General features: G+C 39.6%; 1 protein-coding gene across 2 annotated transcripts; it reads right to left on the bottom strand.

Moving 5' to 3' along the window:
* Window positions 1-69: 69 nt before the first annotated feature.
* Window positions 70-16,825, bottom strand: TMEM237 (transmembrane protein 237). 2 transcript variants are annotated; one of them, XM_059820135.1, is made up of 13 exons: window positions 16,796-16,825; window positions 14,189-14,220; window positions 13,218-13,228; window positions 12,629-12,685; window positions 11,018-11,131; window positions 10,519-10,633; window positions 9,630-9,790; window positions 8,889-9,012; window positions 7,687-7,878; window positions 6,659-6,732; window positions 6,080-6,173; window positions 4,715-4,836; window positions 70-2,851 (listed from the first exon to the last, which is right to left on the bottom strand). In XM_059820135.1, exons 1-13 carry the CDS (start codon window positions 16,823-16,825, stop codon window positions 2,784-2,786), a joined length of 1,194 nt encoding a protein of 397 aa, XP_059676118.1. In that variant the 3' UTR covers window positions 70-2,783. The 2 variants fall into 2 exon arrangements, with proteins under 2 accessions (XP_059676118.1, XP_009807291.1); XM_009808989.2 differs by lacking the exon at window positions 16,796-16,825 and adding an exon at window positions 15,028-15,466.
* Between the last annotated feature and the right edge of the window lie 857 nt (window positions 16,826-17,682).

Raw genomic sequence — 17,682 nt, 5'->3', positions numbered from 1 at the left:
CATCTTCTTTTTAGGCTAAACAAACCCCATTAACTGATTAAATACACTTTACTTGCTAGCTTTCACGAGTTTACAGTACCATTTCTGATTGCGCTAAAGACCAGTACAGCAGCAGGAATCTGACAAAGTAAAGCCATTATTTACAACACTATCACAATAAAGGAAAAATGTTTTCCCATAGTCACCTGTTCAGAGCTAGTATATTATACATAATGAACAGACTAATCATTTGGAAACAGGACAAAGTAGTACAATCATTTCTAACTAGTTTAGAGCAGTTGCTTGTTTCATATATGCAAACCCAAGAAATTGGCACTAATGTCTTTGTAATTTTTTCATTAACACAAAAATACTGCATTAAAGACAATGGTATGGAAACACACAAAAGCATTTCAGTTAAGGCTTCTACAGATATTGCATGTTCCGTAATTAAAAATCTATTTTGTAAACTCATTCTAAAACTTCCCAAGTAACTAAACGAAAAAGCTGAGTTAAACTCATTCCATTGTGAGGCTTAATGGAATGAAAAGTACTTTGTAAAATAGATAATTAGCCAACAAATTGTTTAAGTGTGATTTTTAAATGGCAAACCTCATTAATACAAGTATACATATACTCAGACCCTCTCAAAAATACAAACTGGAAAGGCAAGCCTGGTTTGAAATATTGATCGATCCCATTAAGTTCATTAACTTAATCCCTGCTCAACTATCTAAACAAACTGCCATATTTCACAACAAGAACGGATCTGGCTCTTGGCTAGCATCACTTTGTCCAAGGGATACTTGGAAGGCCAATTCCTAGTAATAGTATCGGCAATCAAGCAATGATGTTATTCCAAGTTTTTCCTGTACTGATTTGATGCCTTAGCACTGTTGTGCCTTAGCTCCACACTTGACGGGCAAAATTATACTTCTTGCCATGCCAAGATGACAGAAATGTGAAACAGCAAAGAGAAGCCATTATTAATCTCATCTTCAGGAGCTCAACAATTCTATAAACCAAACACCATATCTGGAAAAAATGTGGTAGCAGCTTGCATGGGAACACTACGTGGTGCCTCATCCCCCATCTCCTACAGCCAAATTATGACAAGAACCTCCAGTTTAACACTGAAGGGGAGCAGCACCCTGAATCTCTCCATTTTAATGTACAATGGAGTGCCAGCCATAATTTAGATCCACAATTTGCAAAAAAACATACACAAGAACCATAACAATTTACAAAAAAGGTTAACAGCTCCTGAACACTGAATTTTTTAATTACTTAAATTTGCTGGATGAGCATAACAGAACTCAAGTCCTCAACAGGGCAGCAGCAGCCCTACTTATTCATGTTCCCATCCTTGTTTTAAAGAAACTCGGGTAACAACATCCCCCTTCAAGTCTTACATTCACTACTAGAAAGTAGAGTAATTCTCCAGGGAACTTTGACAACTGCACAACTTTTACGACGACACTTAAAAACACACATTAAATAAAACAATGCAAAATCAATACATATTAAATAACACATACAAATAGTTTTGGGGCTTTAGGTGTTACTTTCTTGAGAAATGGATTTCAAACTAGCTCTTGTCTATGTCTGCTAAGGACACTGTTTCATTCTGCAAGACATCTGTATTTATTCACATCTGCAATGCTTTCATTTTGCCACTTCATCATAAAAGAAAAAGAACGTTGGCTTTCATCATCAAAAACCACCAACTGGCACTGTTATTACTACCTCACTACGTAGAAGGTGGGTTGCTATAGGGTTTTTGTTTTGCTTTAGTAAGCATTTTCTTGTAATTTTAGGAAGAAGTTTCCCATTCCATCCTACCACAAAACAACAAACATCCTTTTGGGGGAAATCATTCTTCATCAAAATGTGTAGAAGTAGGAACATTTTTAACATCTGTGAAATCCAAGTTTCTTTAGAAAAAGCACTGAATAACAGTATTGCTTTTGCAATACAAGATAAGGAGAAATCGGAACACTATTCCTGTGAATGGCTTTGTGTTAGCTGGGCGTCCTGACTGTCAAGAAATTATAGGATGTACATATGTCCTCTTGGCAACCCAAAAACACCCTGGTTGATTAAAAGATGTGTTTAGGTATTCATTAGCTGACCAAACTGCTGCACATTAAAACTTCTGTTTCTTGTGTCTACATCAACTTGAAAGAACTTGCTATCACCAAGATCTTTGTCAAGAGAACTAAATGAAGAAAAATAGTGTCCTCTTTTAAGGAATTATCAAACAAAATCCCTGAAAATCCAATTCCTTATTCTAGCAAATACTTTTTATGACAACTAAACCAAGATTATTTTATGCTTGCTAACTTTCTAATGTTTATGTTTCCTAACTCTGTTTGTTATAATCTTCCTTAGACTACTTTCTTCGTAAGATTAATTTTAATCTCTAGAGAGTATTTAGCCAAATCAGGTAAGCCAACTGCTATCAGCATTAGTAACAAAAGTAGGTGGTTGTACAGCAGTCAAAAAAAGCACTGAATACCTGATCTTCTGCATCCATCTAGTTTCTTTGGCTATATAGGTAGCAATGTTTACAAAACCACCTTGACTTTATGCACTAGAGATAATCTACTTTGTAAAATAAAAAGCAAAAGTATAAAAGTTTTCAGTCACATTTGGAAATTGTAACATACATAAAAAGAGCAAAATCAAATATATAAAATATAAAAATAATTCTTTTCTTTAAGAAAGTTATAATACATGGCTATAATACACAACATGTTGAGCCATCAGTCACAGCTACAGTATTTGCAGATGCTTGTTCCATACTATGGCTGGATTCTGGGTATGATATCTCCCTGGGGAAATTCCTCGATTTCAGCATGAAACATCAGTTCTATAAGAGAAAGGAAAGAATTATGTTTTCTTTTAAAAGTTTCACCTGAATACAATTTCATTATTCCTGGAAAGTGCTCTGGCATTTGCCCAAGCCTCCTGCTTTTCTTCCCATCATAATATCAACAACTTAGCAATGTCAAGGGCCACCACTGTCTTGAGAAAACTATTGTTGCCCCCCCAAATTACCAGAATTAGCGATGATGTTAGCAGCTTATCATATACAGTATCATCGTGCATTCAACCTGGACACTGAAACAGAAATGTGAAAGTAGATTGAGGGACTGTTAAAGTTTTGAGAGTGTCAGACTCAAGAAGGAAGATTTCTGTTTAGAGATGCGTTCATTTATGGATATATCCGCTCTATGTATCACAGCGTAAGTTAGCAACACTAGAATCTGGGATAGAAAGAATCATGAATGATAATGCTCACAGCTAGCTGTCACCATGACAGCTGAGGCATGGGAGACAGCCTAAGGTCAGCATTAAAGAGCTCCTTGCAGAGAAATGCAGCTAGGCATGCTAAGCAGCTGATGAGGTAGCAGTTGTGAAGCTTATGTATCTATACTGCACCCTCAGCATAGGTGTACTTTTAAATCTTGCTAACAGCACATTCAGCATATAGACCAGGCTATGTTTGCCAACAACTTGTCAACATAGTGAAGTTACACAATCTGTACGTGCAACAATGTGGTTTATCCATTGAAGTTTGAGACTCACATGGTTTTGCTACCTCATCCTTAGTACACTAAACTTTCTCTACTATTTGGGCTAAGTCCTAACAGAATTTCTCTCTAGAAATTTCTGAAGCAGGTTTTCTAATCTTAGTAGGCACATGTAAGTATCACAAAAGCTCATCAAAACTTGAGTTAAATCCTGCTACTGGCTTCCTTGAGTAAGTCTTTATTATTTAAAAAATTGCTTTTAAATGCAATTTAAGTATCTATTATAAATTTTACTTTCAAAGACTGTAAAGGCTGCCACTTAGTTGGGTTTTTTTAACTCACTGAGTTATTAGAAATAAGCAGAGTAACCGGGGCCAGCTGAAATACAGAAATCCGTACATTAAAATTCTAAAGTAATCTGGAGAAGCATGTTGAATCATCTTCAGCCTCCCAAACACAAATCTGTGCTTCGACTCATGATGTTCTTTGGACACCTGTTGACTTGTAAGTTGAAACTTACGATTTTTATGTATAGCATACCTTCAAGTCACAGGCTGCATGCACTTGATAGGAAAGTTGAGTTATGATACACCTTTTAGATCCCAGTTGGAACAACAAAAGGAAGAAGGCCTAGTCTCTAGCAAAGCTGCTTCTAAGACAAGGGGACGACTTGCTTGCCCCCTCCTCCAGCCTGGACCAACACAAGCAGTCCTCATTCAAAGTCCTGTTCTGAAATCTGACTTTTCAGAGCTCGGGAGTTCCCAAAACTACTGCAATGTTCTGTTGAAAATAATGCTGAACTCGAAATGCATTCAGTATTTCCAAAAGGAACATTAATAACATTAGAGAATTTTCTAAAACACAAATAGAATACATTTCAAATATTCAAAATGCTGTTAAAGGAAAAATTATTTTTCCCTTCAATGAAGAAAAGACACACGCTGTCTCATGTTTGAAAATTCATGTTGCTTCAGCCAGGCCAAACAAGGCTTTTCTTTCCTTTTTAAATTACTGTTTTTTCTTTACAAGACCAAACACAGACACCAGAATCCTAAGAAGCACTTGTTTTGGAAAGCTGCTAGGAGATGCTTGTTTTAACTCAGCCACAAAATTTCTCAGGACTACCCTTGAACACTGAATGCAGAGCACAGCAAATAAAAGCCTGAACAAACAGCATTTTTCCTATTAATGTTTCCTACCTTCACTGTGGTCTAGCTCTGGTCGGTAAGACAAGAAGATCCAACTTGCCCCGACTAGAATAGACACTACCAAATTCACCACAATCCACGGCTGAACAATTTCTTCCTCTGTACCTGCCGTCCTGGGAAAATCACATCAACCAATCAGTCAGGAGTTCGCTGGTACATGCAGGTTACAATAATAATTTCAACAGAGTATCATAAAAACAAGCTTGCTAAGTCAGATGTGAAAACAGAACTACTTGTACCATCCTGATGGTCTTGCATTGCAAAGGCCTGGTAAAGAGAGCGACTACCAAAGACAGCAACTCAGCTAAGAACCCCTGTTATCTCATAGAGAATGGCCACTTGTAGATTTCAACAGCAAATTCCTTTTCTTGGCCAAGAGACAGAAAATAAGAATCAAAACACATAGTCAAGTTTTACTGTGGTGAAAGACACTGCACAATGTCATCAGTCAATCTTATTTTTAAGCACTTCTTCAGGAGGCAGCAAGGCAGGTGAAGTCTGTTTGGAAGCCAGTGCAAGGACTTGTGTACAGGTGCTGTGGGGTGGATGAGACAGGGCTTCAAGAACATTATGATTTAAGTTAGCTGACACTTTTCTTACTGTCATAACAGCAGCACAATGTGGTTTTGTTACTAGGATCTAGGCTTTTTAATAAACAACAAACATTTACAGAAGCCCTAAAAAAAAAAAAGGGGGGGAAAAATATCTAACTGCCCAAACCAGCAAATTTTCATGTAAATGCTTTTGTTCTACTTCTCCTGGTCTATTTTAAAAAGTTGTGCTACTAGAGTTTAAGTCCATTAAGTATCTACTTTAGAAAGTAACAGTTTTGGATGGGATCTCCTAGCATGAAACAATGCTTCATATTTAAGGCCAGCTGTGTCTGCTAAGCTCTTCCATCCTGTGGCAGTCATACCACTTCTTTGCCATGACAATGATTTCTTGGACAGATTAAACCATATTGCTTGGACAGATCAGACCATCTCCTCCTTCATAAACAGTGTTGAATCTCTACAGAATGTCCTGCTCTTGAACACGAAAGGGTTACCTCAGTAGGGTCCCATTTCTCCAGCAAAAGAGATTCTACCAGATGACATTTTCAGCATCATTCCAACAGGCTCGTTTGAGGTATAATGGATTTATGACCAACATGACCGAACCCATCCTTGAATTCTCATTTTTCAGTGAAATTATCAAAGATTCATGACAAGCTCAGACAAAGGCAGGTTTAGTAATGAAATCCTTCATTAATACTTTCTTAGGTATACTATATAACCTTTTCAATCCACCAGTTTGACTAAGGTTCCTACGTGGGCTATGTTGTAATTTACAGAAGTGATTTCTTAAGTTTCCTACCAGGTGCTGCCATTTTCTGAAGGTGGTGTATAGAGATTAATTCTGTCACATGTCATCTGCTGGCTTAAGGATAAGATAAGAGCAGCAAAGTACACTGGAAGAAAAGAAATCAGTAGTGTCAGATATAAACCCCCAAAATGCTGTCTCATCATGACATGGTAATTATCACTACTTTTTCTTTCACTCCACTGCCTCCAATGAAGTCTCCTTTAACTCACGCTCTCTTCTTCAACATTCCCCTGACCCATCAAAATCTGGTTTCTGCCCTTTTGCAACTGATCAGCTACATCAGAGGTGGCATCTTGTGATTCTGTTTTTTTGCTAGGTCTGTGTTCTGTATTCAGAAGTGGGAAAAGAACTATCTCACTAATAGCCCCACTAATACTATTATTGAAAATGCTTTAAAAAATATGTAGCAAAGTGTTCATAGCCTTTGAATGTTATTTTCAAGTACTTAGCAAGTCACTTATTCTAAAGCAGAAAATAACCAGGGAGGAAGATTTCACTGAAAACAGTATGTAGGATTTCTCCATTTACTGTCTTTTCTGGACAACTTCCTATCCGCTTTAGAATACTTACAGAAAGAGGCTACTGCTGCTGGGTCTAGGGTAAGAAAGCCCCTCAGTGCAACTGATGCTTTTGCCAAATCAATCCTGATAACAAAAACAAGAGTCATTATCAGAGCCCAGTAAGATTGTTCCTCTAACAGTATTCTATTGTTTTACTTTTTGCAAGATACCTTTTTCTGCACATTACAGTGCCTTAATACACAACTGTATTCCACACACAAGCAATGATCCTCATTATGCCAAATCCAAGAAAGAGTGAAATGAAGGAGGATGTTCCATGAGGTTTGTAGCTTTCACACTGCAGTCCTTTCTGGAATGGGAAGAATGTGGACAGATCTGTCCCCTCTCTAATCCTTACCATTCATTTCAGTGTCCACACTACCAAACGAGTTATGCTAATATAACTGCTCACATAGCTTACACTAGTACAGGAGCAATTAAGAATAACTCGGGCCTCCTCCCTGCCACCACTCGATGAAAAAAAAAGTCATAATTTCTGCCATAGAACAGACTTCTCCCCTGGCTTACCATGCTGCCATGGAAACTACCTGTTACTAAAAGAAACACCTATGGATCTACTATTTATGGTCTTTTTTGCTCCTCTTTCTCTTCATTCCCACTCTTAAACTGTTATACAGAAACCCCAGCTAAGACAGGAAAACTGTTTACACAACCATGTTGCAAACTTGACTGGGGAATGGAATGACGTGAAAAGTAACCTGATAGAAACTTTAGTTGTTTTCCACTGCCTCTCTCCCCTCCAAAAAACCCAGGTCAGCTCTCCCATCTGGTTCACCTCATGATCACACAAACAGCACCAGCACACTGAAGCAAGGTTGCAGACAGTGGACAGAAATGAGTAACAAAGGTCTGAATGCACAAGTACACCCTTTATCTGTATAGCCAGCCATGTGTAAAATCATACTCTCAAGTGTATCACATTAAATCATCAACAGCAGATCAAAATGTGCCAGGGGAAGGAGAAAGGAACATATTGCATACAAATTATGTACACCTTTCAAATACAAACGTATTTACCTGTCAAAGGCTGAGACTGTACTGATAGACAGCAACAAGTAGAACAAACTTTGAGCTGGGTATGCTAGTGTCTTATACTGCTGGAGCAGGTTAGAAACCATGGAAAGTTGATTTCCTGCCAAAATGTAGATAACAATGATGTTCCATACAGCATACCCAGCAAGGAAGCCATGGGTGAAGAGTCCGATCACCCTGAATGGAGGAAAGAACATTAGACAAGTTTAACACCTTGAATTAGCAAAGAACTACACATAGAAAAGGCCTACGAATCCATCTGTTCAACCCTGCTGCTATGATGGGATCCCAACCTTTCACAGATTGTTTCTGAGTGGTTTTTCTGATCTAGTTTTAAAAATTCTAAGCAATGGGATTTCCACTTCCTCCCTTGACAGACTGCACCAGTACCTGAGCACTCAACAAAGAAAACCGAGATGTTTTACCTGATCCTATCAATACCTCACTTCATTACTGCTACCAAAATCAAATACTTTCACTCGCCACACTCTCACATTTTGCCTGTAGCTTTGAGACCACTGCCCCTCACACTTAAGCAATGCTCTTAAATTTGTCCTCGAGTCAGTCTTTTAATTATCTTCCTTGCTAAGAAAAAGCTGACAAGGAAGCACAGGTTTCCAGACAAAATACACCAGAGAAGAAAATGGCTGTCATCTTCCCATTCTGTATCACAACATGACCACGTATTAATAATTTTTTGCTATTGTGAGCAAGCTTATGCCCCGGTCCAATTTCACTCCTCCTTCTTTTTCACCAACCAGGACTTTTCTTTGAGAATTATCTGAATTCAGGTATTTTCATTCTGGTCATATTATAGCTGATGGGTGAATCTCATTTTGTAACACATTTTTACTGTAGGTCTCTAGTATTTTTATTATCAGATCAATCTCTTGCTATTCAGATTTTGTCTGAATCTTTGCAATTATGACTTCCTTAGTTATTCTTTTTATGAGTTGCATTTCACATATGATGTCTAGACTAAAAATAGATATTCTTGACAACAAATACCAAAAGCTAGAGGATTGAGAAGCTTTATACCTGTTGCATCCTGAACCACCATTTATAAGCAATATCCAAAAGAAATAAAGGTACATCACAATGATAGAGAAAAGGTGCTAACTTTCAGGGAGAAGAAAAAACCACAACCCTGATTTCTGCTTATTTACATTAAAACGTTTATCTTTCACCTGAAACTTCGGTGCACTGAGAGGGCGACATCTCTGGTAGTCCATGAAGACTTCACATCCATAAGTACATTGATATTTTCAGTGGTTTTAATCAATTCTGCACGGTCAGCTGCCTGAAAACGCCCTGTAAGGGTGAGGAAATTAGTTTTAGAGAGTACTGTTATCTTCCATCATCATTTCTACATTAATACTTATTAGTATTAAAAAGCTGTAAGTGTCAAAAGTTCCATCAGACAATTTTTTTCTCCCCCCTTCCTGCCCTTTGTCAGCCTACATTCATACCTCTGTCAGTGCGATGCACCCTGGTGGGTCAGGCTATAGATTTAAGAATGTGCAAAGCACATACTCAGTGTTCCATGGTACCAAAAAATCAAAACAAAAAACCCCACCATACCCCAAAAACTTCCACTTGAAAGATTTTTTGCAATATAGTAAACGATACTTTCTTCTCAAGGTACTGTGACAGTATTAGGTCAAATACGCTCAGTTGGGTACTATCAAACAGCCTTTTTCACCCACACTATGGAATTCAAAAATTCAACCAAACATGCCAGCATGGCAACACTAACGTTCACTGTTGAAAAATTATAATGTATATTTATTTCCAAATAATTTTTGTGCTGGAAAACTTCTTTTTCTTTAATTCTTCCCAATACTGCAGTATGCGGATTTTAAATACAATAATGCTTCCTTTAGTTGCAAGAACATCCTTAAATTACTTAAATCACAAGATGTACTTACGATTTTTTTCAACAAAAACTTTGCTAACAGGCTGGCTAATTCCAGTGGGAGCAGCAAACACAGGATGCTGATCTGGGCTCTTTCTTTGCTCATCTTCAATGATGTCTTCCTCCTCCACTTCCAGCTCATTGGAACAGTGTGTTTCAGCTGGCCGAGGTTTCCTGTCAGCGCAGAACACACAATGGGGCAGAGAAAGAAGTAAAATGTAAAAGCTGAATGCTCCTGTGAACATTTAACATGTCTAGCTTGACTGCTAAGAGCCGATCAGACTACTGACCTGTATAGTATTACCTCCATTTACAATTTTAAGGACTAAAGTCCTCATGGAGTTAGTTAACTAAAACCATAAAGCTAATCCATGACTTTGGGGGTTTTCTCTCTATTTGAATTCCTTCTTGTGTCAAAACAGTAAGATGGGAAGAAATACATATCAAGAGATTAACAATTAGAAAAAAAATTCACAAACTATATACAAGGCCAAGAAAGTGGATGCTTTTGGCGACTGAAATGATATAAAGGCATAGTTCTTGGAGAAAAGGCAAATAAGAAGGATGAGAAAGCAGTTCAGTTTCTCATAAAATTAAGAAAAAGCAAGAGTGAAAGAAAGCAGTTACACATTCTAATTTTCTCATGCATGTGACTGAAATACTAGGCTCATGTAAATGTATTCAGAACTGTAATGCATCCAGGTACGCATAAAACAAACAAGTGAAGAAAGCTAGATCTTAACCCTGTGAAGAACTGCACACATACCATTTATTGCACAGGCTGAATGGTATCGTGGGCTTCAAGATTTTACAGCTTTGTAATGTGACAATATAAAATGCTACTCAGCCACATTCACTATCACAGTTATTCCAAATTATGAGCTATACTAGTTTTGTCTCACTTTGTTCTTTTTCTCTGTTTGCGGATCACTGTTTCTTCAGCTTCAGGGACATCCATGCCATCTCCATTCTGAAATAAGGATGCAACATTTTGCTGGGTAAAAGAGGTCTCAGAATCTGAAGATTTAAAATAAACCACATGAAAGTTTCACAGCTTTCGTAAAAATGGAAATACATTCACTTAATTACATAAATAGTTATTATATAAACACAGTGGCAAAAAGAGTGATACTTTTCTGAGCTTTGAATGATACAAAGGATCTATTTTATCACTTCCAAAATGGTACTGCCATTATTTTGCATGAGGGTTTGTACCCCATGGAATCTGAAATCAGAAACAAAATCTAAGCTACCATTCACTCAGAGATTACCTTCAGTTGTTTTAAGTACAAAAGCACATGATTTGAAATGTTTTAAGCCAAAATACAAGTTGGCCAATCAAACTTTTGCATTACCAAATTTTATTCAGTGTTCTCTCCAATCTACAATTATTTCACATACCAGTAGGTATTTTCTTCTTCTTGCGTTTCCTTTGAGGAGGGACATCATGAGGTTCAGGAGTTAGGGGCTCACTGCTTTCAGACTGCCGACGAACAGCTACTTGGACGATGCCATCTGAAAACCAAATGAAAAGATTCAGCAACCTTAATTCAGAGCTGCTGAGAAACAGGCAAGAAAAAGCTGCCATTTGCTACATTGTGCAGAATGTCTGCATTTGCCCAGCTTACAGCTGAGATGAAAATGTATTGGCTAGAAAATATAAGAGCTGGGAAACAAATGTGATAAGTAAGAATATACAAGTTGATCATTAACAACCCTCCTTTAACCCTGACAGTTTCATGCCCAGGATGAAATTTAACTATCCAAGAAGTAGCACAATTCCCGTTTGGGCATACAACAGAGGACTGACTGAAAGGAATCTACCTTTCTACATGCAAAGATTATAATGCAAGAGACAAGAAAAATTAACAGTTTGTTACAAGCTGATTCACACAGATACATGCTAAGGCAACACAGATAATATCAAAGGGAAATTTAAACGCTAAACAAACACCACAAGAATAAAGGAGGAGCAGAATAAAACAACACTGAAGGATGTTTACTCCAGTCTGAGAGATGAATTACTACACTTTGGAGTAACTGCATTTCCATGAAAAGGTAACATGAATTAATCAAATATTCTAGCAGCAGTAGCACCAATTTGCATGATTAGAAGTACAAAGACAAAACTACTGCTCCATTTTACATCACATCTGCCTTTTTATAGCTCTTTCAACTACTGCAGTTTTTATGATAACAACTGAATTTATCTTTGTTTTCACTTCAAGCACAGGTTTTTCCCACCTTTTAGAAAGGTATTCTGTGCTAAAATGCAAAATTAACCAGCAAAGTAATAGCCAAAGCCAAGGTGTACTTTGTGCCATCATTCAGCTCACTAAAAACAACTGTAAACAAAACTTGATCCTTGGGAAACCCTGCTAGCAACAGCTTTACTTGTTGCATTTAAAGGTCGTTCAGTGAGCCCTCAACTATACACTCTTTTAAGCAAATAAAGGAGGTTTACTCATCAAAGCATCATACAGTCCCAAGTCAACTGGTTTACAGAAATTCACCAGACTCTATCAACACATTCTGCTTTATCAAAATAGATCAGACTTGTAATCTTGCTTAAAAAGTGCAGATCCACTTCTTGTAAAAATACAAAGCTCTGGCGTTAAGTCATATTTTAGGCCAAGGACTGAAATTGAGCCAATTTGTTAAATGTTTTTATCTTAGTCCATTCAAAAATTCAAGCACTTAACACAATCAACATAATGATGTTCAGTATCAAGACATGCTATATTAGCAGTACCGGGAATGGATCTAGGGAGAAAAAGCAGAGGATGGAACAAGTTACTTCAGTTAGCATTACAGACTTGTTCTAAAATGACACCACTTTGGGAAAAAGATTGCAGTTGTTCAGTACAAAAATAAATTGTAATAAATTAGCTGAGAATACTATCCAAAAATAAGAGTACAAGACTGAAAACCATCTATCTGTCAGGAGCCTGGCTACAGCACAGATCTTACCCAGGATTACAGACAGAGTTTCCAGTCTTGGCAGAACCTTACCTAATGGAGTCTTTCCTTTGGCCTTCTTTTTTTTGGGACGACTGAGTGGAATTTCATCTGCAGAACATAAACCAGAGGTATAGGTGCACAGCATGGAGAAACCACCATTTCCCTTTTTTAACAGCCACTCTATTGCTAGTTAAGAAAGGGAATCCTTTTTAGAAGCGAAGACATCCTCCACCTTTTACAGATAAGATGGCAATTCACACAGGAGGAGGAGTACAGAAGATGGCAGGAAAACAGGACAGGATATCTGCCTTAAGTGCAACAGAGGCTAAATACGCACATGCATGTGTGTTAAGTGACAAATTTAAATACTCTGAATAATGGTCTGAAGAATAAATTTCTTGTTTAGAGCACAGTGACAACATTCCTGTTACCTTGATTGGATATGGAAACAGCAAACAGTAAAGAGAACAAAGAAAAACAATAGATACTTCTAGCAATAGCAGCACAGGTATCCATGCACTTTAAATAATCAGCCTGCATTTAGGAAAAAGCGTAAGGCCCTATCTTTAAAGAGAGGATGAAGTGACACCAAAAGGAACTACTAATGTTTATAATTCTCTTTAATGCAGGAATAACTCACCTTGGTTTCCACTTCGCATTTAAGGAGAAAAGTTGAAAAGCAGTGTAAAAGAAACAAAAATGAGAAGAAAGTTAGTTTTCAATCAGTTACAAATCACGACACTGAATTTCACACTGCTGCTTTTGCGATTCATTTCCTTACCCCCACTCCTAGTTCTCTTTATGAGCAGTTGTGTACAATGGCGCTAACGGTACGAAGACTCAACACTTTGTTAGTGACTATGCACAGTTTTTTGATTGGCTAGCTGTGGATCAGATTAAAAGCTTTAATCACCTGGCTAATTAAAACTTGTCTTACTGCCTGATTTGTAACAAACCAACAAAAGTTATGAAACAGCTGAGCGCATACATTACTAAAACCACACTATCATTATGTCATCAATCATGAACGTCACATTTGCTTTTAGGTACTCTGAAAGAATTCTGAAGTACCATGTCATAAAAACTATGTAATTGCCTTTCCTTCCACACTGCTCACTAGGGCACTAAAAAAAAACCCCCAAATTTCACCCTATATTATGTCAAACTGGTGTACGCCTATATCCCTATTCAAGAATACCCAGTCTAATTGCAGAAATTCTTGTTCTGAAGGATCTGCAATTCAGGTACACTAAAGAATAGGTAACAAAACAAAGAAGGAAGAAGAGACTGAAAAGAGGGACATCCATAAAACCAAAGTAGATGTTAATAAAACCAAAGTAGCTATTTGACTGTAACTTTTCAAAGGGTTTATCTCTCAGAGTATTAAAACTGAGGTGATGTAGTAAAATTTCTTGGCCTATGTAAAACTTTAAAATGCTTTGAATTCCTTGTAAGGGGTTCTGGGACAACAAATTGGCAAGAAAAGCAAGTATTTTTAAAGCTGTTATGACTACTCAGATGTTTATTAAACTTATTTCTCTTTATTTCATTGTTTTTAAGAATACTGCAGTACAGAACCATGATCAATTCCATGGAATGAACTCATCTTACCTTGGCACTGGAGGGAGGGCACGAGGCGGGCACTGAAAGACAGGACAAGGACAAAAGTCAGCTTCTGTAAGTCTGAAACCACCTCTCTCCTGACTGCCTGTTAAACCACTTCACAGAAAACAGCTACTTCCAGATATGGTCAGAACACGCTAAGTATGTTTTGCTTCATATACCTCTTAAATAACAAGAGACTCCTGATGGAGATGTTACCTAAAAGCGCTCAGCACGACACAGAAATAATATGCTTTCTCTAGAGTTCTGATGGGCACTGCTTTAGGGACATGTATCTAACAGCTGGAGGCGGGGGGTGCCGCTTGCACTTCAACTTCACTTGAATAATTTTCACTTTTCATATAAGATACTGGTTTCCTTGGAAAACTTATCAGTCATTCTACTTACATACAAAAACACTGCAATAGTTTATGTGTTCAATATACTTGCATAGCATATAGCGTGAGCTAAGTATTTACTATTAATGAAGTTGTAAATTCAGAACAGTATTAAGTAAAAGCAGCAAAAAGGAAATAGGCTTATTTATGAAAAATACTTAAAAAATGATAAAACATTAATTTTAATGTAATTTTGAAAATATTTACCAGCAGGTCAAACACAACTAAAATCTAAAAATATATATCTCCTGTTAACATTCTGAAACTGAGCTCTTGCACTTTCTCTCATCTAGAAAAAGGAAGGCAGTTTACTTTCAGGTTTTGTATTATACAATTATATTGAAAGAGTATACAGGAATAAGTATTTCCCACTCTCCAAAAATTCAGTTGGTATCAAAAATAATAAAAAAGGCTGCAAAACTGGCAAGACTCAAGGATCCACAAACTTACCACTTGTTTCTTTCCCATATCATTTGAAGCCGTTCCCTGAAAGAGGCACTGTGAACCGTTCACTCCCTCACGCTGCTCATGCTGAACCTCGGCTAATTCTGAACTAAAAATAAGCTTCTAGCAGCCAGGATTAGCTGGACGTGAACCTTCCTGCCCCTGGGTTAGGGCCTAGTACCACTCCCGTTTGAAACAACAGCAGTTTGTTCTGTGGCAGCAAACGTTACTTGCACTGAAAAACCTGTAACTCCATATGCTGGTGTAGGCTCCATTGAGCAAGTTTTAGTTTGGGTTACCCAAAACAAATGAGACACTTCGCGCAAGGAAGGGTTTGCAGGATTAGGATCTCCCACCTGGATTTTAGCCATGCTGAAGACTGACAGCAAGTGCCATTTACATAGGTAGAGAACAGCACACCCTAAGCAGCATCCAGCAAACTGGTCAGGACTGGTCACACCATACAGGTGCACCGCAAGGGAGAAAAAAATATTGATAAAGGTCAGAGCTCATTACATTTATTGTTTCCTACATTCCTGTGGCAGTAATCATTAAATGTTTAGGATAGTTGATATTTTAAAAAACTAAAATCTAAAAAAAAACACCCTAAAAAAAAAATAGCTTTTACACAGCATTCATTGCCTACGCAGTAGTATGTCTGTGTTCTGTAGTACCCTTGCGAAACAACTGAAAAGCTAATTAATTTCTGTATCATTTAGTCCTTGCAACAAAGGAAATCACATACAAGCAGGCAGCGGCCAATACTCATCTGTCCCACCTGTATGAAAGTCCCCAACTCTGCCATACAAATAGGAGCTTTACTCTATTAGTTTTCAGTTTCTCAGAGTCTGAAGGAACTCACTCCAAATTCCATAGAAAGAGTGAGTTTGGGCAAAGGCTTCAAGGGACATTTCGTTTCTGACAGAAGAGCTGCTGAGTGCTAAGGTAGCCATAGTGCCCCTGAACCCAAGACACTCCCACCGAGCAGGCAGCCGCTGCCTCAGTAGAACCCTGTGTTTGCGCACGTGAGCCAAGCCACGGCACGCAGGAACACGCCTAGGAGCTCTCACGCGGGGGGGGGACGGACCCAAACTACCCAAGCCCCTGGGTGTCCAATTCAGGGATGCAGAGCGGAAAACGCCTTCGCTCCTAAGAGCGGTTCGTATGAAAGAGCACCAAGCAGATGCAATTACTCCCCGCGTGCAGCGAGCTAAGCTGCCACCACCAGACCTCGGAGGTGGTACGGAGGCGGCAGTTACGCACAAACTCGAGGGTTTAAAAACACTTTACAGATTTAAAGTTTTGAGTAAATATTTTTTGAGAGACAGATATGGATGAAAATATGAAAACAATGAGGAAATACTTGTTTGCGCCCCCAGCAAAGGATGAGCAGAAACATGGGACCCTGCGGCTGCCTACATTCCACCGCCCGCGGGCAGCAGCAGCAGCAGGGCGGGCAGCGCCGCCCCCCCGCCAGAGCGCGGATGTTGGAGCCGCGCTGCCAGGGCGCCCCGCTCCCGCGTCGTGCTTCAGGTCCGTCTCCCCGGCAGCAATTGCTGCCGCTGACAACTCTTCAGCAACAGCGCCCAGGGCAGACTAAGCTCCCGCCGCCAGCGGTGCTCACCGGGCTGCAGCCCCGCGGGACCGGCGCTGCCGCGGCCACCGGCACTTTGCCGCCCTGCCACCCGCTCCCCACCCGGTCCCCTCCAGAGGGGACCCCGCAGCAGGCAGAGCTGCCCCCTGCCCGCCCCGGCCGGCACCGCCACGGCCTCACCCCGCCAGGGCCCGCCCGCCGTGCCGCCATGCCGCGCCCGCCGGCAGTCTCCCGGGCGCCGCGGGGAGGAGCCGGGGCTGCGGGGCTACGACAGGCCGAGGCTACGGCTCCCCCAGCGGCAGGGAGGCCCGGCCTCCCTCTTCCACCGGCGGCTCCGTCAGTGGAGCGATCCCGGCCCGGCGGTGCGGGGCCGGCTGCTGTCGCGGGCGGGGGTCCTCGTCCCTCGGGCTGCGGGCGAGCAAAATCAAATGCACGTTAGTGGGAGAACAAGGTTTCTAGCCTCCTTTAGCTTGTAGCCACAAAGACAATTTGCAAAATCAAGTTACACATAGTAAATGGAAAAAAATTAGAAAATAAATGTTATAAAATTTTGTTCCAGCACAAATGGGCACAAGAAGCAAATGCAACTAAGGACATCTTTCTTTTCTAATAGTGAAAGCATATCTGTCTGTAAAGCAAACACATGAAAAACAGGCAAGGAGAAAGAGTGGACGGAGGCTGGATGAGGCAGCAAAATTAGGGAGCTGGTCATGGACGAGCAGCACAGAGCTGGCACTAGTCTTACCCTGCACCTGTACTTACCCCACACCAGTGACATGTTGGGACTTCTGATCTCTCCCGTTTTACCTCTAAAGAAGGAATACTAGGCTTGACTCTAGAACAAACAGGTATGCTGGTAAGCTACAATCTTTGGCTTTGAATATCTCTTTCTGGACTGTTTAAATTGCTTTTGTTCAGTTTCCTCCAACGCAAGGTAGGCCAACAGAATAATCAGCTGTGTTCCTCAGGGGGCAAGACAGCTGCAATGTGAGGTGAAGAGAGTGAGGAACGTGTTTGACACAAGCACTGCACCATTTGATGAGGACAGCATACTACCGTAGAGCAAA

This window comes from Gavia stellata, chromosome 8, assembly GCF_030936135.1.
Source record: "Gavia stellata isolate bGavSte3 chromosome 8, bGavSte3.hap2, whole genome shotgun sequence".
Lineage (NCBI taxonomy): Eukaryota > Metazoa > Chordata > Aves > Gaviiformes > Gaviidae > Gavia > Gavia stellata.
This window is presented reverse-complemented; position numbering and strand designations above follow the sequence as displayed.